The sequence below is a fragment of the Neodiprion lecontei genome, chromosome 2, assembly GCF_021901455.1.
Source record: "Neodiprion lecontei isolate iyNeoLeco1 chromosome 2, iyNeoLeco1.1, whole genome shotgun sequence".
NCBI lineage: Eukaryota > Metazoa > Arthropoda > Insecta > Hymenoptera > Diprionidae > Neodiprion > Neodiprion lecontei.
The window spans coordinates 1,245,904-1,268,850 of NC_060261.1; the positions used below are offsets into that span (position 1 = coordinate 1,245,904).

General features: G+C 42.3%; 2 protein-coding genes and 1 long non-coding RNA gene across 8 annotated transcripts; all 3 read right to left on the minus strand.

Annotated features, from left to right (window-relative positions):
• Positions 1–278: 278 nt before the first annotated feature.
• Positions 279–18,097, minus strand: LOC107222603 (SPARC-related modular calcium-binding protein 2). 5 transcript variants are annotated; one of them, XM_015662031.2, is made up of 10 exons: positions 17,474–18,097; positions 7,477–7,639; positions 6,903–7,268; positions 6,596–6,820; positions 4,409–4,465; positions 2,845–2,919; positions 2,522–2,755; positions 2,143–2,315; positions 1,917–2,082; positions 279–1,636 (listed from the first exon to the last, which is right to left on the minus strand). In XM_015662031.2, exons 1-10 carry the CDS (start codon positions 17,564–17,566, stop codon positions 1,554–1,556), a joined length of 1,635 nt encoding a protein of 544 aa, XP_015517517.1. In that variant the 5' UTR covers positions 17,567–18,097; the 3' UTR covers positions 279–1,553. The 5 variants fall into 5 exon arrangements, with proteins under 5 accessions (XP_015517517.1, XP_046588270.1, XP_046588269.1 ...); XM_046732314.1 differs by having other exon boundaries at positions 279–1,633; positions 4,409–4,492; XM_046732313.1 differs by having other exon boundaries at positions 4,409–4,492.
• Positions 18,098–18,333: 236 nt separating this feature from the next.
• On the minus strand, positions 18,334–20,327 carry LOC124293075. 2 transcript variants are annotated; one of them, XR_006902984.1, is made up of 3 exons: positions 19,927–20,327; positions 19,094–19,850; positions 18,334–18,763 (listed from the first exon to the last, which is right to left on the minus strand). It is a non-coding gene; the product is annotated as an uncharacterized LOC124293075 (long non-coding RNA). The 2 variants fall into 2 exon arrangements; XR_006902985.1 differs by having other exon boundaries at positions 19,090–19,850.
• Positions 20,328–20,926: 599 nt separating this feature from the next.
• Positions 20,927–22,584, minus strand: LOC107222583. The gene is made up of 3 exons (XM_015662003.2): positions 22,306–22,584; positions 22,100–22,230; positions 20,927–22,035 (listed from the first exon to the last, which is right to left on the minus strand). Exons 1-3 carry the CDS (start codon positions 22,381–22,383, stop codon positions 21,609–21,611), a joined length of 636 nt encoding a protein of 211 aa, XP_015517489.1. The 5' UTR covers positions 22,384–22,584; the 3' UTR covers positions 20,927–21,608.
• Between the last annotated feature and the right edge of the window lie 363 nt (positions 22,585–22,947).

Sequence of the window (22,947 nt, forward strand, 5' to 3'; positions counted from 1 at the left end):
AGAACAAGTGAACACGACAGTGTATATAAATTTATTGTTTATTGCACTCCTTATAAATATAATCGAACAGGAAGCGATTCTGCGCAGTTTTCATCTATATTCTGCAATAAGAGGTGTTGGTGGCTAGGTTCATGTATATTATCAAACATTTTAATATATCAAATAGTAGCTAGTTAACTATTATAAAATTAGGCATTGTAGGACTCAGGAAAAATTACAATTAAAAAGATACAACATTGAAAAAAAAATGAAAAAAATCTGACGCTGATCTCAAAATGCTATTTTCAACATCATAAGAATATATATTACTAAAAATACACATTAGTTATTAGAGATGTTGAATGACTTGTATAGTATTATAGTTTTGAAATGCAATGCAAGGGTAGTACAATTGAGAAAGATAAAGTACGAGCATTAGATCTAATCAATCGACATGGCTAAGCTGTGTGGCGCTGGGAGGTAATTGGTTCATCGTTTGAATATAGATCAAAAGATACTACAAAAACGGTTCGTTTCATTAAATCCTATCTCGGAATAACGGAATAATGTACCCTTATTTACCGAATAGGATCGCGCGGTACGTAATTGTATCCAAGATTATATAGATTTAAGATATCACTTTCTGTACGATCTATTTCGCGCAAGCCGTGTGACTTTGTGTTAGTACAGATTGGCTATAACTGTATTCTCGTGATTGGCACTACGCAAGGAACTACGTCTGGTCGTTAATAGAACAGCCTCGCTCTAATCGTGCTGTTATTAATTGATCAATTGTTTACTCAGATAACCGAACTCGATACATAATAACGTAACGATCGTTTCAATCTGCATGTAATATTCCATTGTCCCTGTTACATATTAAAGATAGCTTGCAATTATAGGTCGTCTAGCGTTGGACAATACTTATAAATGTAGTTGCAAATATGGGTAAGTATGAATCCTACATATTAATATGTACATTTTAGCTGACTCTCTCTCTCTCTCTCTCTCTCTCTATCGCTTTTTTTCTTTTTTTCTTTTTTTTCTCTTTACACTCTTTAATACTCATATACCGTATTACTATTATATTCTACATGCTTCGTGCTTCGATAAAAAATTGAAGAAGAAAAATTGATGACAATGAGGAAAAAAATTCTCCATCTCGTTTCAGTTACCGATAAATATTACAATATATAATATAATGTATAACTATAAGAATAAACCACACACACATCTGTATATACCTGTATGTTTAATACACGTATTATAAGCTAAACTCATTATGCATCACTGGATATATGTATATGCGTATAGATCTTCATATATATATATATATATATATAAAAATAATTTCACTGCGAAGTGTACAATATTTATCGGTGTACGGGTTATTAATCCCGCATACCATACAATGATATATTATGATATGCACTCACACAATCAAAAAACATGAGGTTTAAAAGAAAAAGGAAAAAAAAAAATACAAGAAACAAAAATCAAAATCTAAACTGGACATTTCTTTAAAGCGACGCGTGACGAGATGTTCAACATTCTATATCACAAGCTCTTCCCTCTTAATCGGCGATCAAGATCTTGTCGAGCGGATTCGGACCCTTCCTCATCGGTCTTTCCGTATGCGTATTCGCCGGACTATCTGCTAAAATGAAATACCAATTGTTTATTCATTATACGTAGAATCCATTTTACTACCTATACGAAGCTGTAATAGTAATAATACAAGGGGGGTTCTGGACACAGATTCCTACTACCGATACTTACCGACATCTTACCCGAACTCAACACTTCCACGCGATGACGTCACCGCGATCAATCTCTGAGCCTGGGTAAGATGTCCGTATGTGTCGGTAGTAGGAATCTGCGTCCAGAACCTCTCGTGTATTACTACTTTTGATTAAAACCGGACTAGGTCCCAGTACCTGGCATAACTCGTTGGGCGTTAAGACAGTTCAACCACTCCGTCATGCTGATTTTTCTGTCGTTATTCACGTCGCAGTACCTTGGTAGCTTCTTGCCACATCTTCGTAATTGCTTGTTGTTCGCCACCATTGTACGAAAGCTTTTCCACTCTTTTCTCTCCAATACCTATGAATTTACAGAATTCTCGTCCATAATCAAACACACGTCTTATTACACCCAACTCACCTTATTCTTGTTTCTGTCGAGCATAACGAAGTGCCAAGTCGCGACACGCTCTTCGTTCGACGTCTGCCACTTCAGAGTCGTCTCGTCCGACTCGGTGCTTGAAGCTTTCATTTTCTTCTGCATTAAGTCCATCAAATCTCGAAGAAATGCTTGCTTCTTCAATTCAGGGCATCCTAGTTTTTTAACGCACAAGATAAAATTGTTTTCATGAAAGGCGTTAAGACTTTCGAATTGAGACAATATGGCGCCGGGAACAGTAGTCAGCAAAAACTTTGTCCAATTTGTTAGGCTGATTCTTGTTGTTAGATTAGATCCGAAAATGGAATGAAAAATGTTCGACATGTTGGGTAATAATAAATCAGGGTGACATATCGACTACCTTTCATTGGCCTGTTCGGTTCCGGCACCGGATTGCAGTTCGGACTTGCATCTTTAACCGACGTGCCAGGAATCGGTTTACCCGTGTCTTGATATACGCACCAGCAGTAACCAGAGTAACATTGCACTTTACTGTATCGTCCGTCGGGCGTACACTGTGGAACGTAGAACTTCGATTCTGCGATTTGCTTCTGATCTTCCAGCACCGAATTTCTATCCGAGATGCAGTCGTTCGCTGCCAATCAAGAATTATAAAATCATTTGAAAGATACGCTGCATGATAGTAGAAAAACATTGATTCATTATTTTTTTACTTTATCTTACCTTCCGTTTCCTCCGTGGGATCGATAGTTTCGTCAGTAAATATGGGTCGATTTGTCCCTGGATTGCCTATTAAAGCTGATGAACACGGAATGTTCTGGATTAGTAATTCCTTACATGAAAATCGAACAGAAATATGAAATCTTAGCAGCGTATTATACTCCTGCTGGACTAACTCAGTAGTAAATATTTTGCGAACATATCAACATACTTTATGCATGAGATACACTGTACTGTGTAAATAAAATTAACGATGAATACGATTGGTAGTATAGTCATTCGAGTTTTGCATCTCAAACGCTCATTGTGAATACATACATATGTGTTAGTTCTGTATGGGAATTGATGCAATTTAGTGTTAGAGTAATACACACGTCTAGCCGTCACCACCGAATGAAATTTCACAGGTACAACAAACACGTTCATACGTGTGTTGCAGATATTATAACGTATCGTGATGAAGCGTACATGCAATAAATTATGGTATTCAAGCATTAGGAGTATTACGTTATATGTATACATGTAACTCGTGAAGAAAACAGAGCTTAATAAATATGAGTATACGTATACCTATGTGAACAATAACGAGATACCGTTCGTATATGCGGATGAAAAATTTCCATACTATTGTACAACAGGCGAAATGTGTCCAATACCTATGGGTGGTGACGCGTTGATTATTATAAAGCTTGGGACGAGGGTAGTGCGGAAATTTTGTCTCATAACGGTAGGTATTATAAATTACTCGTGGAAACTGTATTAACCCTAACAATAATCTGAGGGCTTGGATGTTTAATGGGAAACATATAATGAGGTGTACGTGACAACTTGTAACTGAACTCTGACTCATAACTGCATGTAGTATCCACCCCTTAACCAACGAAGTTTCAGGGTGTAACACGGCAGAGGGATGCGCAGTTGCAAACGATGATTTTCAAAATTATTTTTAACTTACATTCTTTGCATCATTTTGTACATGAAGCTACAGCAAAGGATTCGATAGATATATGCATTATTAAATATACCTTGAATCTTTCCAACAACGAAAAGATCCGTGCGCCTGAGGCAGGCAGCCGGAGTTACAGCTGACGTTTAGGTTGAGCACCGTATCCCGCCATGGTCATCCTAAACGTCAAACATCATTTGTCAACATAACCTAAATGTTAGGAAATTTGAAAAATGATGAAAAATTGAATTCGGACAACGAACTAAGGTAATAATGAGACAATTAGGAGTAGGACTGTGATTAAATATCAGTTATTCATCGTGACAATGGTGCGGCGAGATACGGGGCTCAACCCAGAGATGAGGTGTGACTCCGGTTGCCTGTCTCAGGCGCACATAACGTTTCGCCGTTGAAAAAACTCATGGTATATTATTTCTTGTTGAAAATTCGTCGGTATATGATTACGCGTTTGGTATATTATAGAATCCTGGTTCACACAGTACATATAAGGTAGGTACACATTGTGCTGCGTCAGTTTTCAGGTTTACTACTTGGGTTTGGAGATTGGCGTTAAAGGGGTAATAACAACGTCAATATTGTTACAGGGAATTGTGAATTTACCTTGATCAGTAGCGCGAGTCTTCTGGGCCTCAGGGACCTCAGCGCGCTCATCTGCGCCTGGGTTCAGCGACAAGAACAAACGTACTAAATGATAATAATGATGTCACTCAGCCGACTGGCTTACCTATATAATTGTGTATGTCATTCACATATTGCAATAATCAGCAGCATTTTAAATAGGGATACAGTTATTACAGCGTATTATAGTGCTCAAAATTAAATACATTATCGACAACAGCAGCAGCAGCAGCAACGACAACAACAATCATCTATACTTCTATATCTATAGGCTACTATAATGCATGCTCGACGCAGGCGTAGTCGAATTATTTCAACTTCTATCGGGTTTAGAGGGCATTCAAGCTATCAATAGGGGCATTAATGGGTCACGAAGTTTAAATATGCATGTAACAGGGTACGTCGAGATCGCCGATAAAAGCATATTGGATTTTAGCTAATTTTCTACACATGGTGATTTAGCTCCGAGATATTTTAATCGTACATTAATTTTCTGAAAAAAGTATCCCTCGTACGACAAAAACTACCGTATCTACACATCAGACGTATTATATAATGCAGACAGCACTAAAGTACTATAATTGTAAGTACAAACGTCAAAGTTAGACCTGTACACACTATAGGTGCGTAAGCCATATATATATATATATAATGCAAGTACATACATAGGTATAAAAAGTGCGACTGCATTGAGTAAGATTATACTATACTACGGCTGGCATTATGTGTACATACGTCCAGGCATGAAACTATCAATTCAACGCTCGCTAAATACCGACGGTGTAAAATTAAACGTACCTATCGTATGAAAAGTTAATAGATGTAAAACCGAAAGTAAAGCACGAGCTGCAGCAGGACGTGGAAATCGAAGGAGAGAAGAGGCAATGCCCACGCTAAATTCTCAATCCTGAGGCTTTCTTCGAATCGTTCAATTCAATCGATCGAATCGATATTTCAGAAATTAATGTCATCTTTACAGCTGATTCAAAGTTTTCAATAAATTAATTAGTTTCCCTTTCACAGTCTGCAGTTGATGAACCAAAAATGATGCACTCTTCGAAGGAGATAACGCGCGTAAGTGATTCGTCTGGTAGGTTAGATGATTCAAGAATACCTCGAGGGTGACAAGAGGCTTAAACAAGCGATCTATATTATAGCGGACATCGTTCAGCCCGACGTTTGGTCGTCGTTTTATATGTATTAAAAAAAAAGACTCGAAGACACGTCAAATATGACGATTATAATTGAACATACCGCATCCGGAGTAGGTATAAGAGAGAAATTGACGATAGAACCAATCATATGAGAAGACGATCATAGAAAATGGTGAAATTTTCAACGAATGATTTTTTCCCCGTCGGTAGCACGTGAGAGTGAAAAGTATGTAGTGAACAAAATGGTACGTACGTGGTAATTTAACGGTGATTTCATAAGGGCATGACATTAGCGTCCACAAATAGTGTTTTATTACCAGCGTAGGTGCAGTGACAAAGAATAGTTTAGAGAGAAGGATCGCGATGAGGTTACTGCGGTTTCAATGTTACGCTCTTGCCATCCCAGCTCGAAGAGCTGAATGTGCAGCCAGCACGACTGTCACTGTCACACGGACGTGACACAGGCGAGGTCAATTGGTTCAAATACTTCGTCGTAGTCCGTCCGAACCGCGCCGTGTGGGCAAACTTCCGGCAAGATTCACTAACGCCAAGTTAAACCGCACTAAGACGACATCCTGTACAAGCGCTCAGTCGTTGCAATGCAGGCTCATCATACTATAATTCGCGTGATAAATATAGGAATAATTTATGTTCGCGAACGCAACGACCCGGCGTATTGTTGAAAATCTACGTCAACGGAAGATTTCGAAGTGTGATCAATCCCAACTTTGACGTGGTAATCATTTTCGGAAAAATTTATTGGGCAAGAAGCGAAACGGAAAAAAGGAAACCGCAAGCGATGGAGGGATTAAGAAGGCACGTTATTCAAGCATATATATATACATATTAATGAGTTGAAGGTGAAAAATTATTCGTTGTATTTAAGGGTGCAAAGTGCAAGAGGAAGATTGTATTGGCACCATTACCACTACTATACGACAATCGATGAATATAAGGATATGCTCTACAGAGAATTTGGAACAGATGAATACAGGAGAGCATGCGTCAAACTTACTTGTAAAGTCGAGAGCCAAGCAGGCGCTCCATTCCTGCCGAGAGAGCTTCACGTCCCCGTTCAAATCGCAAGTCCTTGCAAAGGTCCTGGCACATTTTTTCGGTCGAACCGCTTTCCTCGCGAGCCGTCGCAATTCCCGATACTCGTCCCGGTCCAAAAAACCGTCGGCGTTCTTATCGAGCGTCATAAACTTCCAGGACAATACTCGCTCCACGTTTTTATCACCTGCAAGTCCGACAAGTCCATTAATTACGATCATTTACCACCCTTTTACGCGCATCTTAATACTACCGCCGGTTGAACTCACCCTCCGCCGAAATGTTCGTCCTTCTATACTCGATTTTGAAATTGTCGATTAGGTTATTGTTGAACTTGACTTTCTCCGATCTGTCGCAGGTGTTCCGATGCCTGTTGTTGAACTGCCTGTGCGTCTTCGAGGCGGCCGGAGAGCGTCGACTCTGCGCCGAACGGGTCGACGCCGATCCGGCCCTCGGACAGCGGGGACGATCGTACTTCACGGAGGTGTCTGGAATCGGCCGACCTTGGGCGGTGACGCACCAGCAATAGCCGGTTTCTCCGTGACACTGGACCGGGGAATAGGTTCCGTCGGGACGGCACTGCGGCCGAGCCCCGGGCCGCGTTGAAATCCGCGCTGCGAAGCAGGGCTGCGTCTCTGATGAAAGAATCAAGATGGTCGCCATTTAAATCACGCTTGCGATTAAGTTTCGGCTGTAAGATCGACGCAAGAGCTTGCCGTCTATCCATTGCTATATCACGTCGAAGAGAGCGATGGCAAGAATAGTTTCGTCGTCGTTTCGCCTTCGGAAAAGCCACAGAAACTTGGTATTCAAGCTGCGAAATTGGATTTACCAAATACCAACCTGGACTGCAGGGTCCTGAGTGTTTGATGAGCAGAGATGCGCCCTCGCACTGTTTCGAGATGAATTTACACTGATCTGGATAAGTCACACCGTCACTACCGCATACCGCGACACCGGCTCGTTCGCTCATCGTGCATTCAGTCACTTTTCGCTTGCAATCCTCCTGCAATTCAGGATTACGTAATATGTATTTTTTTTTCAAGATTTATAGATTTCACACACCCCTGGATAAAAAATGGTCTTTTAATTGGCTGCTGATAAGTACGGGCGAATGCAGAACTGAAAATCGATAGTTGTAATCACGGTTAAAACTTACAGGAGGAAAAGATTAGTTTCAAAAAATAAAAACCTGAAATCACGCAGCAACTGTCTTGTCAAATTATTACATGTTTGAACGACGCTGATATAGGCATCGCATAGACGTAAGGGAGAGTTTGGCAAAATGGAACCTTTAAGGGAAGAATAAAGTTAGACCAACTTCGACCGCGTCATTTTTTTGTTTGTGGCCCAAAAATACATTTCAAGCGTTATCGAAATTTTCTATAAATCCCATTGGATTGTACCTATAGGGGATCAATTTTTCCAGATCTATGTCTTTTTAACGAGTTAAAAATTGTATTTAAAAATCTCGATTACCTGTGAGACGGTTATCTTCAACGCGAGTTAACGAACAAACCACGCTACACACTAATAACCAAGTAAGTACCTATACCAGTGCGTATTATATACTGGTCCCTGTATCCCCGCAACGAAGTAAATGCAGCTGACCGCAAGAATGAAAGATCAGGTGTTGCTTTTATATCATTTGTGCTTCGGTCATAGCATTGGATAATCTGCGTTGGCAGTTACCGCGCGCTCGAATTGGGGTATAATATACTGTAATAAAAGAAGGAGATGAAAATGAAATGTAAACGTTTGTTTTTTCTTCGATTTTTCTTATTAATTACCAACATGTCTGTGTGACGTAACACTTACGGAGAACCAGAAATTCCGATAAAGCATTAACATGGAACCTTAAACGAGAACTTCACATACCCATGATGTCAACAGTATCGAGATGTAACGGTAGCCACACAGGCATGCGTTTCAGTGCCGAATCGCGCTGCTCGCGCGGCGAAAAAAAACTTTCGAGTGTATATAATATACAAGAGGAGAAGAGGAGGGAGTCGGGAAGGTCTCTCTTTGCATGCCAAGCATAGCGGCATACCGATCGTGAACCTGCGGCATACCCGGCCGGTTGATATACTCGTTTTCGGTGCAAAAAGAAAAAAGAAGAGAAAAAAAGTTACGAAATTGAGCCAGGCTCAGCTGGGAGTAAATTAGAAATTAGGCAGAGATTAAGGACCTGTGGAACTAGTGGCGCCAACGGATCACGCGTCTCGCAGTTCGTTATGTACGAAATCGTACGGTAACGAATATTAGCTGGACAGTACTTACGGTTCTTACGCTGCAGTAAATCACGTGAGAAAAACAGTCAGATACCATTGTTTTTGTTGTTGAGTAGAATTTCTCTCTAAATTGCAATGCAGATGCGGACGCACATTATTGCACACCAGTCCCCCTCCCCCGACCGCATCTAGTCATTGCTCTATATGCCCTCGGCGCCACGTCGAAGTATGTGAAATATTCTCCCCAGCTTCCAGTGGTCAGGTGGTTATTAGATGGGCGTGATAAATATCGCGAAAACCGATTTGATTCACGGCTTATGCGAAAATAAACCATATCTTTTGGCGTATGTTTGATAGATACAGGGATATTTTATAGTGTAGCCTCACGTTGATGCGACAAACACTTACAACTGTTAATGCAGATGTAAGTAGCTAGTACGGTATAGAAATCATTACAGAAACTTTCACAATTCCAAATTGAATCAGCATTTGAGTTCGCTGTGAAAACAGACATCTATTATACCGTATAATTTGCACTATGCGACTTCATCCTACTGTTACCACCGGACTGCTCCATTGTTATATAGGAAAAGAGATTAATAACCACTGCGATAAATAATGCGAATGAATGTCTGATAAAATAACGAAGCGCGAACCGCGAGATTCTCACACGTAGATCATGTGTAATTGTTTATTGTGTATTATATCGGGGTGATTAATTTCGATACAAAGTGCCGGTCGTCGTTGAGAGCGTCTCCGAGACGTAATTAAGTGTAGATATTGGAAAGAGGTGCGGTGCTTCGCGAATGCACGCATGTTTAATCGATTAGTCAAATATACGGTTAAAAAAATGAGAATTCGACGAGCGGCGAGATTTAGGATTAATAAACTTGGCGAAATTGTCTAAACATCGCGTAAACCAAATTGATGGAGACTTAAAGGCTGTTTTTCCTGGAAGCTTGGCTCGATCGAGCGGCGTAATGATTTTGAGAACTCCTCTCAGGAGAAGCTTCAGAGAAAATAAACATTTTATCGGTTTTTATCGAGCGAGGATTAAACTCGTATGCTGGACGAGACTCCGCCGCGGGGTTCCTGCATTGTGTATACACGAACACCGATTCAAAGAAAAGAACAGATCTCGAACATGCGGTTCAAGTATTTATGTATATTTACGACTGGATCATACTATGTATTTCCGAGGGGAAATCTCGATTCTGGTCTTTCTCAATGCGGGATATAACCCGGCTTAGCTTCTCTTACCAGAGCTGCGAGCTCTGCAGTCTCGTTACATTTTCGAAGATAACGAAGAGCTCGAGTTCATCGGTATTCCGCATTTCGGATCGTCCGTTATGCTGCCGAAATGGCCAAAGATCTAGCAGACGGTGGGAATCGAATCCTGCTTTCATTTCAAATTTCACATTTGTCTTCTACCCGTATCAAGAGGATCAAGATGTGCGTTTTACTCTCGAGCAATCGCGTCAACGTCCTTGCATAATCCCCGATATGTAATTATAGCTCAGACTCGGCGGATTACAGATCTCTCGGCCGACGAATGTGAGATTCAACGCATCGATTTCACACTGTTGCTGCAGCTCGCGAGGTCCAAGCCGAGTAAAAATATCAGGAGCCCGGACACCTGATTGAGAGATAAGAGGGAGGATATATTATACGAGGATGAGAACGGTGGACGCGTATCGTGTAATCTACGCTTGCGTAGAAACACCTCGAGAGAAGACCGTGAATTCTAAGCTATTTCTCATGACAGAAATATGAGGATCATTATACTGCGACGATGAATTCCCTGCAATCGATCTGATTGTGAGAGGTCGTTGTCGTTTTTATTACACGTAATAAATGTACATACAGACGACCACGCATGCACGCCTGACACTTTCCATTTGAAATATTAAAATTAATAGATATTCCCAACTAAAACTGGTAGAGCAATATTCTTCTTGCCGTCCTGTTGTCGAGCGTGAAACAGCGCACAATAACTACCGAGTTCCGGAAAGGATTGTACCGTCGAAACAGAATCCCAAGCGTGTCAACGGCGGCCATATTGATGATACACGCACTTGCGTCGAGGTGACTACGCTCGAGTCCGAATTATCAGGTCGTTATATTACGTAAACTTTGGACTAATCGCAAGTCTAATGAAGTAGTGGACAGACAGGGCTCGTGAAAAAAGCATTAAAATTATTGTGAGGATAAGAATAATGGGTGGTACAATTAGCTACCGATTATAACGGAGGATAAAGAGATTCTTTGTTAACACTCCGTGTCCTTCCTCGCATAGCTGCCCCTTGGCACAGCGATGTGGTTAGATTAGACAGAGCAACAATCGAGCATAACGCGCGTGCTTCACAGTGCAATGCATTGGTCTATCTGATCGGTTGGTCGTCTAGTCGCATACCGCATCTCCGACACGCGGGTGTCTTCGAGACTTCACGTCTGACAAGCTCCGCGTAAGGACGGAATGCGTAACAACTACGGGTGTCCGCGATGCGAATGCAAATTATTTATATTTACGTACCGGTAAATACGCGCCCGGCGAACTGATCGCGATCGCTTGGCGCCACCGTCGATCGCAATGCGGTAGCGCCATATAATTGTAACGATTAACGAGATCTCCAGAACACACATATACCTATATAATAAGGTGGTTCATTTTTCAATTTTTTTCTCTTTAAGGTGCCACTCGAAAGTTTTGTGACAAATACTGAAGCAAAGAATTGTCGCGAAACCTGGAGGAGGTGGGAAAATATTCAGGGGTCGCTGACAACTATCGTCATATTTTTAATTTATTTTTATCTGCACACCTTACGGACTCCTATTTCGGTAAGAGAAGCTGTTATACAAATTTCTCCGAGACGATTGATCTTTCGGACAAAAGACGAGGACAGCCAACTGCGGAATTGTTAGGCGCAGTATGCTGTCGATTGATGAACGATTAATTGGACCACGATACGAAAAAAATAAACTAATACATATGTATAAGTCCGTAAAGTGTATACACAAAAATAAATAAAAAATATTACAATGATTGGTAAGTCGACCTCTTAATATTTTCCCACCTCCTCACGGTTTTACGACAATTTTTTCTCAGTATTTGTCACAAATCTCTCGAGTGGCTCCTTAAAAAAAAAAAGGTAAAAAATGTGCCACTCCACCATATAAGTATGCTTGTCAGCCGTTGGCCAAATGCAGCTGATTGTATATTGTATTTCCATTCCGCGCTTGTCTGAGGTTACAGAATCCCCGTTTCAATTATGATTCCGAATTCAAGTTCGATCAGTTTTTATTCCTCTTCCACAGATTACTCGTCTCTCTTACAAGTTGATATGAATTTGTTAAAATGAAAAGCGGATGCTTAGGATATACATAGTTATACATGCATACACGATACAAAAATCGCATAGGCATACGAGAGATCGTTTTTGATAGTGTATTAACGCGAAGCGATTTGGTGGCGCCTGCCGCGAGAACACGACGCGACGGTTACCAGACGACGAGATATATGAATAATAATAATGACGATTGTAATTATAGGAATATTAATAATAATAATAATGAGAACAACAACAATAATAATATTACAAGCCCAACTCCCGAGTCACAGTGGCCTCTTTGTGTGAGGTTTCGAATGTATTGGTAGATATACGATATATGTTATACATACGGTGTTGTACAAGTAGTTAGACACTCTCATCTTCCATCCAGAGATCATCGCGCATGTGTGCACATGACCACACACATGTGCGGTAATTTCGTGTATTCGCATACGTATGACGTCGAATAACCGATAGAAACATCAGGGGCCCGTGTGACGTATAACGTCGGTAATTCATTTATACGTACCACAACCTCGCTCTGTCGTACGGCAAGACGCAGTCGTGGGTTAAAATCTTTCATCAATAAACGAAGAAGTCAAGATGAGAATCCGTTTCGCCAGGCGCGAGGTGGATGTTATGATCTCAGTTTTCCTCGTGAGCTGAAAGCTTGTTGTAGTCAAGTTTCTTCATTCGTACGAACCCCGTATCCTACTTCGATTGTCGAGAAATGAATCGAGCTCGCAAAGTACGCGCGACGGTAGACGGTATAAAGCACCCACTGTCGTACCCCGTATGTCACGGTATTAGGCACACGTGAGATGCATTATTCAGCAGAGTGGATAGACACCTACGTACAGGTACTATATCGCAAGAGACGCACGAGTACCTGCGTATGTAACGTCGGTATTGTACGCTCAAGTGCGTATTGTAATACCTGCGTACATAATACGTAACGTCGAAATTACGTGGATTATATCCCGTACACGCCCCGTGTACGAGTGATTTAACCACGCATACACGCGTAACGCGGTAAATCGGATACGCGTCTGTGTATTTTGTACGCTGTCCCGACTCCCGAAACAGGTTCCTCTAGACGGGCGCATTCTTGGATCTCGGAGGCGGCGACGATATCGCGCGTTCCTCGCGTCCTTCCTCCGGGCGACGGGTTCCGACCTCCTCGGGGCAAATTTTTCAGTCTCTTCACCCTCGGGCCTCGGTTAAACGAGTCTTTCTTTCCTACGCTGCGCTTTACACGGGACGGACAATTTCGAACGTCTACTCGGAGCGTGTCGCGTCTGATATCCTGCGGATGGGTGCATGCGAGTAACGATCGGTTGTAACAGGGAGGAAAGTCGATGGAAAACTAGGGTGGAGAAATGGATAATTGCGCGAGTAATGAGCCCGATATAATTACTCGGCCGTAAACTGCAACTCTTAATACCGTTGCGAGGCACTTTGCGCGAGTCTCTTTTACCGATTACCTTGATTCAATATTCACAAGCGAGTTTACGAATTACCGTACAATCGATTGTCGATACAGTTACGTGGTGTAACATAATTACTGTAGACGAGCGGGGTCCGTTATTTCAATTGCCTATTATTCAAACTGCGAGGAATATTTCAAATCGATCGAGGCTGCAATACGCGGCAATTATTGGGTTAAACGGAGCCTCGGGCAGCCTCGCAAACTCAACGCAGTGTTTCTTACAGGTATAACTGACAAATAAAGAGGTTGAAAAGAAAATTACGTAACGCGGCTGTGCGTCTATTTGGCCCATCGTTCGATTCGTACCCTGGTAATATATTACGATGGGTATACAAGCCCCGTCGTTTCTAAACGTAAAGGTGTGCTAATGACGCGCTGATTATAGCAGCATAGAGGATATACCTATATATGCATATGTATTAATGGGATCTACGTATAACGTGCGTAGCTTTAACCACATTATGCACACATACTCCCATATTGTAGACATAGTTATACATACATATGTTTCGTATAATTATTACACCGATTACAATGTGTTTGTATACCTATGCGTATAATTTTTCTCACAGTTCAAATATATCACGGTCGACTTTAGACGAGGAGTCGCGTCGACCCTACAACAGGCTTTGCAGAACCGAAAGAATGATGATGAGAGAATGTGAAAAAAGTTCGCGTGACGTGTATGATCTGAAATTGGATGAAAAGTGGTAGATTAGTTGAGAATATGTTGTTCTTTTACCGATAAAAATAGGTAAACGAGAACAGCAATTTTACTGTACGAATAAAAATTTGATTTGGAATTCATTTACCGTTCTGAAACTGTCTCTGTACATGTGTACAAAATTACATACCCAGCTCCCAGTTGCAATCGATCCAATTTTCCGTTTGCCAAGCTCAATTAGGTATTATAAGTATTCCCTCAACGACGTGCGTACAACAGCTGTTTCATACATGTTTAGCTCACCTGTCCGCAGGGCGCGACCTCCACCCATAAATTTATACACATATTTCCGATTACAGAGGTATTTGATCTTTCTAACGGTACACAAGGTACGATACGATCCGTCTTGGGTCAACTTTCACGTACGCGTAGCCGAGCTAAGCTTGACGGGCCGGCACGTGCCTAAATTTAAAAAATCTTACTCCCCGGACATTCGGTCACAGTGCACTCTGTCCGTATCGCACTTCTTTCAAAGCGCTTGAAAAAACTTGATCTCGCGCCGCAGGGAAAACAATCAGAACAAATCGATCAGAGCTCGCAAGGACGTGATTATACGTTTTAAACGTGACGTTCCGCAGGTGCAACTCCGGCTTTGCTTCGACACACGCTCACCTCACCACCTTCCAAACAACTTTTTACCTTACTCATTTGTGTGCGTTTTTACACCGGACCCTCGATCCGTTTCATTGTCAGTATCCGCAAGTGCAGAGATTATTTCCAACGCCTTGCGGTCTTTCAATAGCTAGTTCTGCAACACCGCGCGGTTCGGAATTCCGATTTTCATCTGCTGAAAAAATCTTTTTTGTGGGATATATTTTTTGCGAGCGGTGAGTTTCACATTTTTTTTTTCTTTTTGTTAGTTGAATAGCTGGCGGGACTCCCCGTGGATCAAAGTTTCATTATACACGTACTTCTAATTGACACACCGCAACCTTGCAGTGTAGAGGGGGTGGAGTGCAAAGGCAGCCCCTTATTCTTTACAACCATATATATATATATATATATATATACCTTGGTGTATCGATTATAAATTTGTGGGTGTTTCACGGAGGTGGGCAAAGGAGGCAGATAGGCGGGCGGGCAGACAGGCAGGTAGGTAGGCAAACAGGCAGGCTGCAGGCATGCAGGTAGGTGGGATATGTAGAATATATGTGCATCGGCTGAAAGGCAGGCAGAGAAACGTGTATTCAAGCGTTTTAACTGACTAATTTGAGAGTTCTCACTTGAGGGGAAAAATCAGAAATGAAAGTAGCCGCTGACGAGGCTCACGTCCCTCCTCCAGCCTTTTATCCACGTGTTCGAAACCGGCCGTACCGATGCCGCCACCCTTGAAACGCTACGCGTTGCACGATATGATTCATTCCGCATGCTGGTTTTCTCGTTTTTATACAATTGTGCAATTTCTGTAATTAATATGATTGCCTCGACCAGGTTGAGGGGTTACGAGCTGACGGTGCAGAAAATATTAACAAAGTTGTACAAGTTTTTTTCGAATGCGAAACGAGGATCGCGCGCTAGAGCCAACGAACGAGGTATACCTTGTACGTTCTCTCTTTATCTACGAAGTTTGATTGCCTTGAGTATCTTTCTAGCTACTGTCGTTTGTCTATTTGCTGCCAGATTTACAGATAGGACAGAATAAATTTACTCAAGATTCCAGCGAGATGACCTTCTCCGCGGTGTTAAAAAATAATATATTCCTTCTCGTCAACTTTGGGTAAATAAGAAAACTGCCGCGATCAATGTAAACGCGAAACTGAACAACATTGTTATTGACTGCGGAGAATATCGAATGCCGGTATGTGTATAAGTATACACATATATACATATACATATACATATACATATGTATTTACGTATACACTCAGTTTACTTCACCTTGCGAAGTATTGACCAATGAATAAATAATTAAAACCAGCTCTACACGAATAGTTTTACGAATAAGGTACTGCCCTTCGGTAATTAGTGCAAGTTGTAAGAAATAAATTCTTCGGTGAGCAATGTCCAGTTCTGTTCGAGTTCGCTCGAATAAAGTTATAAGCGAGTTAAGCGAGAGGCGAGACAGTTTCATAGAAAATCGGCGTATCAAACGGGATGAGTCAGGTTTTCGGAATCATCGGTATTTCCGCTTGTATAAAAGCACTTCCTGCAACCCGATAGAGTGGAACGACTTTCCCGGTGATAATCAATCACTGCCCATCATGATTGAAGCAACGGCGTAATTGATTCGTAATTACCCGCTTAGTAGCTCTACGTACATGCATGTATCGAGCAATTACTTCGAGCACAGATCGCGGTAGACCATTGGCCCATAACTCATGGGACGGGGGGCATCAATTATACGGAATTTAATACCTTTTTATTGAACCATATCAAGCTCGCTGCGGACGAGCTATCGTTCCGTTTGCTCGCTCCACTCGTGACTTTGAGACGCGGATGCGGGGACAAAAATGACTTGGCGAATTGAGGCATTTCAATTGCTTACGATGTGCTCGCGAAGTTGGTCGAGTTTTTTTTATTTTTCTTTTTTTTTTTTTTTTGTTTGTTTCTCTACCGTCGGAAGCCTTTGAAATCTAAATTTATTTGCGCCTGATTATTGTACTTATTATATTCATACATTTTCCACCGTTGCACCTACAGTTATGAAAAACGATTGGAATTTTAATCATCGATATTGATATGTGTATCGATTTGACGAATTGATTTACGATTAGGTATTCGAGATGCCGTAAACGAAAGCTTGTACAGAAGAAGCATCGAAGATACGTTTGAGAAGTATGAAACTTCGCGAACGATTTTAACAGACTTTACAGTTGATTCGCGCGTGTAAAAGATTCCTTGATGCGTATACATGCGTGAGGGCAGATTCGCGAATAAGTGTGAGATAAAATTGCGCCGAAGTCAACCGGTTAGTCCGCAAAGAGATTACAGTTGTATAAAAAAATAGTACGATAACAAAGATATTAGTACAGCCGCTATGCAAAATTGTGTGAATAATTTCAAGTTGGAACGAGAACGAACAACGAATGCAGCAGCAATACCAACAGCACCTGGTGTTCTCCCGTACCTTAGCGGTGGGAATAGCTACGGATGCGTTGACGAGAAGAAGTAGATTGAAGAAGGGCAGGACGCACGCGGAAGGTCGTCTTCGAGGGATCATCGTGACCCGGTGGGGTGTTAACCGCCTCCTTCCGCCCTCCTCACTCCCCTCGGACTCCGCCGCCTCCGGTATTATCCCGGATCTCTTGATAGTTGACGATTCTTCTGCAGGTTGACAATAAAGGCGATTCTCCTCCTCTTCCTCTTCTCCCTGGGGCTTTCACTTACGGGAACACTGATTTTACCTCGCTCCTATTATCGTTCCAATTTCATTCGTTCTCAACCTCAAAGCTCATCTATTCGCAAACAGTGGATATAGATAATTCCGATCAAGTGTTGTGATTCAACTCTCTACTGCACAAGTGATACCGATGCACCGCGAATCGACGCAGATGGCATCGCGCATCTTCGGCTAACGCCGTGGCTTTGACCTCTGGCTTGCGCACCCCTGTGGAACAAGGTGCCTGTCACCTCGAGAGCTTGGCAAATTTACGCTAATCGACTGGGGCGGCACGAGACCTGATGGATCGGCAACGGTTTGGCGATCGCGCGGCGTGTCCATTCGACGCAACCGCTAGGAAGCAACTGGCTTCGATTCTACTGCTGCTTGTGCCGCTGCCGCTGCTTCTGATGATGATGATGGTGGTGGTGGTGGTGGTGGTGGTGGTGATGGTGATGGTGATGGTGATGGTGGTGGTGGTGGCGAGTCTTGCAAGCCACTTGCCAGCCACTTGGTAGCCACTTGCTGGTAGCGCGGTACGTCGAGACGGCCGGAGACAGGCCCGGTTAGGCTTGCTCTTGCTCTTCTCCTGCATGCGGTCTTCTTTCACCCCTTGCGCCCCGCTTCTCGCCGACGCGATCCTCCCCCGCGATCCCGCATACTTCTGCCTATCGCCTATACAGATCGAAGAGACGAATAGGACCGAGAGGAAGCCTCCGAAACCGCGGTCACTCTTCGATAAATATTTACGATTTCAGCTCGGACGATCGACCAGATTGTGCGGACAAAGTCTGGCAGGATTCCTTGTTTCATTGCTCTGCTTTTGCTTATTCGCACGCTTGCTGCAGGCAAATGAAAATTATGAGGGCTCGTAATGTTTTAGCGAATGAAATAAGAAATTTGTTGCCATTTTTTTTTTTTTTTTTCTTTTTTACGTCGTTCTTGGTTTCTTCTTTGTGTTACCGCTACACTTGCACTATATTTCTATGTGTTGTATATACCCACCGATCGTTCATATCTCACGTTCCGAGTAGAAGGCTGTAATAAAAAGAAGACGATAAGCCAGAGAGAAGTATTGCAACTTGCCATCTGTCCTGATAAATGTTGTTGTACTCGACGTATATAATGCAAAGAAACGAAAAGAAGATATCGAGGGTCTAAAATTCTGTCAAAGTATATGTATAAAAAAAAACTATAGTTTTCTGACACTTGACACTGCGCGCTCTCGGATCTTCCCCTCCACTTGCTCTGTAAAATTCTATTTACATACTCATATCACGTTTACGACATACGTGCGCGGCCCGCGAAAAACACAGAGATACGAATGTAATTTATTTCGCTTGAGGCAGGATTTTGTATCATACCTACTTAATTAAAACGAACGTGGCACCGGGGAATCGGCAAGAAAAAATGCGTCCGTCCCTAATCCTGGACGATTTACGAACTGCTTTGAAACTGGTTCCAGTGTGCCACGGTTCCAAGGTCTCTGGAATGTAGCTATTCGCACGAAATCGATCAGGAGAATCAAACGGAGAGCGAGCTTTCGCCGGTCTTTCGGGCCTCTTATGTGTTGTTAAGAGTTAGCCTCTCAAGTCCAAGAGACCTTCTTCCTGCTTCGTCCTTTCTGAAAACAAGATATACATGTACAATATATATGTAATATGTGTAATTATATTTATATGTTATAATTATATTTATAATTATATTAATGTCGATTCTAGATCGTGCATCTAATTTTCGTATACTTATATAATTTTGTCGCAAAAGTATTCCAGCGTTCAGCGCTGCATGGTTTCGGTGTATTATGGTCGGGCGTGATGGAGCGATTGGTGCAGGGTGATATTGTATGCCCGAGGACCAGGTGCAACGGTGCTGGAAGGTGATCCCGTCCCAGCTGCGTCCCTGATCTGGGCGTCGACAAACTGAACAAACTTAAAGTTAACAGGCTCGAGTCTTCTATAGCTGCTCCACCGGCCTCTGGCACACCTGTTCGCTCAGGTATGCGGGGGTCTCGCCGGGCCCTAAGGCCCCCGCACTCTCGATCTCCCGCTGCTGCACTCGCCGGTGGAAGTGACCCGGTGTTCAAGTAGCTTTCTCACAATTCAAACGGGCCCGATGTCCGCGGCTGAAAAATAAATCGCTCTGCTCTCCCAAACTGTTGCAGGACGAACGTTGTATCACGGCAAACTTTAAATACGTACCATCCGCCAACGTAATCTTGAAATTAAACGCATGGATTATCTGGCTTTAATCCGAAAAGGAAGGCATGTTTCGCAGACCTCGAATCACCGCCAACGTTCGGATTTACCCGTTACTGCCCATGAAAAGTATAATGCTCGCAAATCGAGAGACCGTTCTTGTCGGAGTTTGAAACGCTGGACCCTTCGTCGGTTTCGGCAGTCGGCGCAACCTGAACACTCGATCTCGGGGATCGCCCTCGTTCAGGCGAGTCGGGAGAACCAGGGTGAAATCAGGGGAGACCAGGCTTATACCGAACAGGTCTACCGTCGCGCGAGAATCGAAGAGAGAACCAGACAATGGGACGCCGTCCGTCCAGCCCGCGTTGATGCGCTTGACTCTCTCTACCGCCGCGCAGTTCTGATCCGCTCGAAACGCATTCGTCGGCTATGTTATACCTACCTCGAGTGAAAACGAAAACGGAGAGAGGGATGGCAGGTCGTATCGTGTGCGTTTCACCCTAAAGGTGTGATGTGGACTTTAATTTGAACGCTTCTAATGCCCACTCGGATATTATATACTTCGTTGCGAACGCGGAAGTAGTCGGAGATATTATTAGATTTATTTTGTCCATATATTCTTCGTTGCCACGTGCTTGTTTATTCCCAACTTTGACGCTTGACGCCGGCATATACATGTAAATGTATATTATATTGTATCCCTATGTATACCCGTTGTGTGAAATTACTCGTCGTCAAATTAATAATTTTATCGCCGAATGGCGAACCGGCAGAAGTCCCTGAATGCGAAGATAAGCTTAAATTAATTTTTAAGTATGTTACACAAGCATATAAATCAGCGACCGGCGATTTCATAACGAGCGGAATTACCCATTCCATATATGTTCGTAGTATCGTCCGATTATCGCGTTTCAATTCTAGCGAAACAAATGCTCTTGCCTCCACCCGACTTCGGTAGGTAACTATTATACCTATGTATACATGTAAGTTAAAAAGACGCAGATGTGAGAACTTCATTTATTTCTCCACTTCAGGTTAACAATGCAGGTCGGCCGGATACGAGGAAGCCATTTACACGGCTTCGCGAGGAATGACGTAAAATTTTACTACATTTATCATTTATACTTCAACGTTTCCTATTCTTTGCAAGCATACATCGTGTAACGAACATGTAAATAATTATCTTATTAAATATTTTACATTAAATATACAATACTACATTAAATCCCTGAGTTTCCTGATGCGTTCGACATTCCATTAAGCGTGGTTGGTAATTCACCCGCATGTACGGCAACGGCGAAGTGGTTATTTAAAATTCGAAGTTATGAGAAAAGTTGCAATAAACAGAAACATACGAACTCAGCGATGAAACGACGTAAATTTCTCGTTCGAGTGAAATATATTACACGCTCGTTGCTAACCGTTCAAAATAGATTCTAGGCCATCAATTTTTCAGTGAAATTGAGTACTCGGAAGTACCGGTACGTTAAAGAAATTTTTTACGCGAGTTTCAGAGGAAACTGTTGAACGATTCACTAGAAATGTCGACTGAAATTCACTTACATTGACTATGATCGTACCACTCGATTCATTTTGGTGGAATGCTTAAGTGTGATGTAAAAAAAAAAGAAATGAAATCTGTAGCTGTAATCTAAACCGTCTTTATTAATTCAGAGTCCCGCTCTTCAGTGCTCGTCAACGAATCTTAAAACTTGTTTGAGAACAACAGTCCGGTCTTCCAAGCTGCGAAATTTGAACAACCGGTCACCGTTCGTGCAAAACGCTTTTTGTAAAGTTATAATCGGGTCGGCGAGGTTATTGTCGATAGAAAATTTCCAGACGTTATCGAAATAGACGAAATGTACTTTGCCGACTGTTTCTGGTCGGAGAGAGGCGCAGACGTGAACTTTTTTCCCCAGAATACGGGAACACGCGTTCATCGCGTCGATAATAAAGGAACACGTTTTGGCGAGAAGCACATCGTAGTCACCCCGCCAAGTCGTAGGCTCGGCGTAATTATCTAGCTTGTCGATAAGCAGCGCTGACGGTAGGGAAGCGAAAGTGTCCAACTCGACCAAAAGCTCCATCAAGCTCTTATGATCCGGCAGGTACCTGAAAACAGTTAAGCTCGTTATGTACAGTCGAATTCCCCGTTTTTATTTCAGTGTGAACTTACATGAATTTGATTAATTGGAATGTATCTACACATGGTTTAGGGGCATCGTGATATTTTGGCGGCAGAGACTCGATCGGATTCTGAGTTACGTAAATAACGCGGCTTCCTTGTTTCGCCCAATGTGCAGCCCCCTGTGTTAAGAACATTTGGATTGATCTTATCGTTTTTTGAGTTGATCGATAAAATGATAACTGGGATATTAGTACCTCAAACATAAAGGTTTCCGTCAGTTCTGGTGGACCGCAAATCAGGGTTCTTCTCACACGTTCTATATTCGAAAACATAACCTATAACCTGTCCTCGCCAGTTAACGTATCAAGTTGTAGACTTTATCTATTTACGGATTTTACATCTGAATTTCTTTCTCAACCTCAGGTACCGTAACAATTAAAGATAAAAACATGTTTGTGTTACACAAATGTACCAGCAACGAGCCTAAGGATCCCCAATTACTTTCAAACAGAACACGTTGCGCATGGACTAGCATAGTGCGTTCCGCGATCAGTGAACGCAGACCAATGACGCATGGCCATCGGTAACGAAATGAAAGCAGATTTATGTACGTTTGGTTGCAGCTTTGCGGGCGCGCTGCTGTCTTGTCTGCTCTACGTAACTGTTGTAACCGAACGTCAAGAACTTTCTGCCGAACCAGTATAAACGTTGATTGAAGAGTACGGATAAGAGAATTCGTATTCAAATTTTCACGGCAGATACAGGTTAAAAAAAGTGCAGTTAATTGGGTAATAATCCTAAATCCTGAAATGTTCAAAAGACGAAAATCAACTAATTGTCCGCAATCAGATATGAAAAAGTTACAGTCAATGGTATCAATTTTTGACCGTAAATCA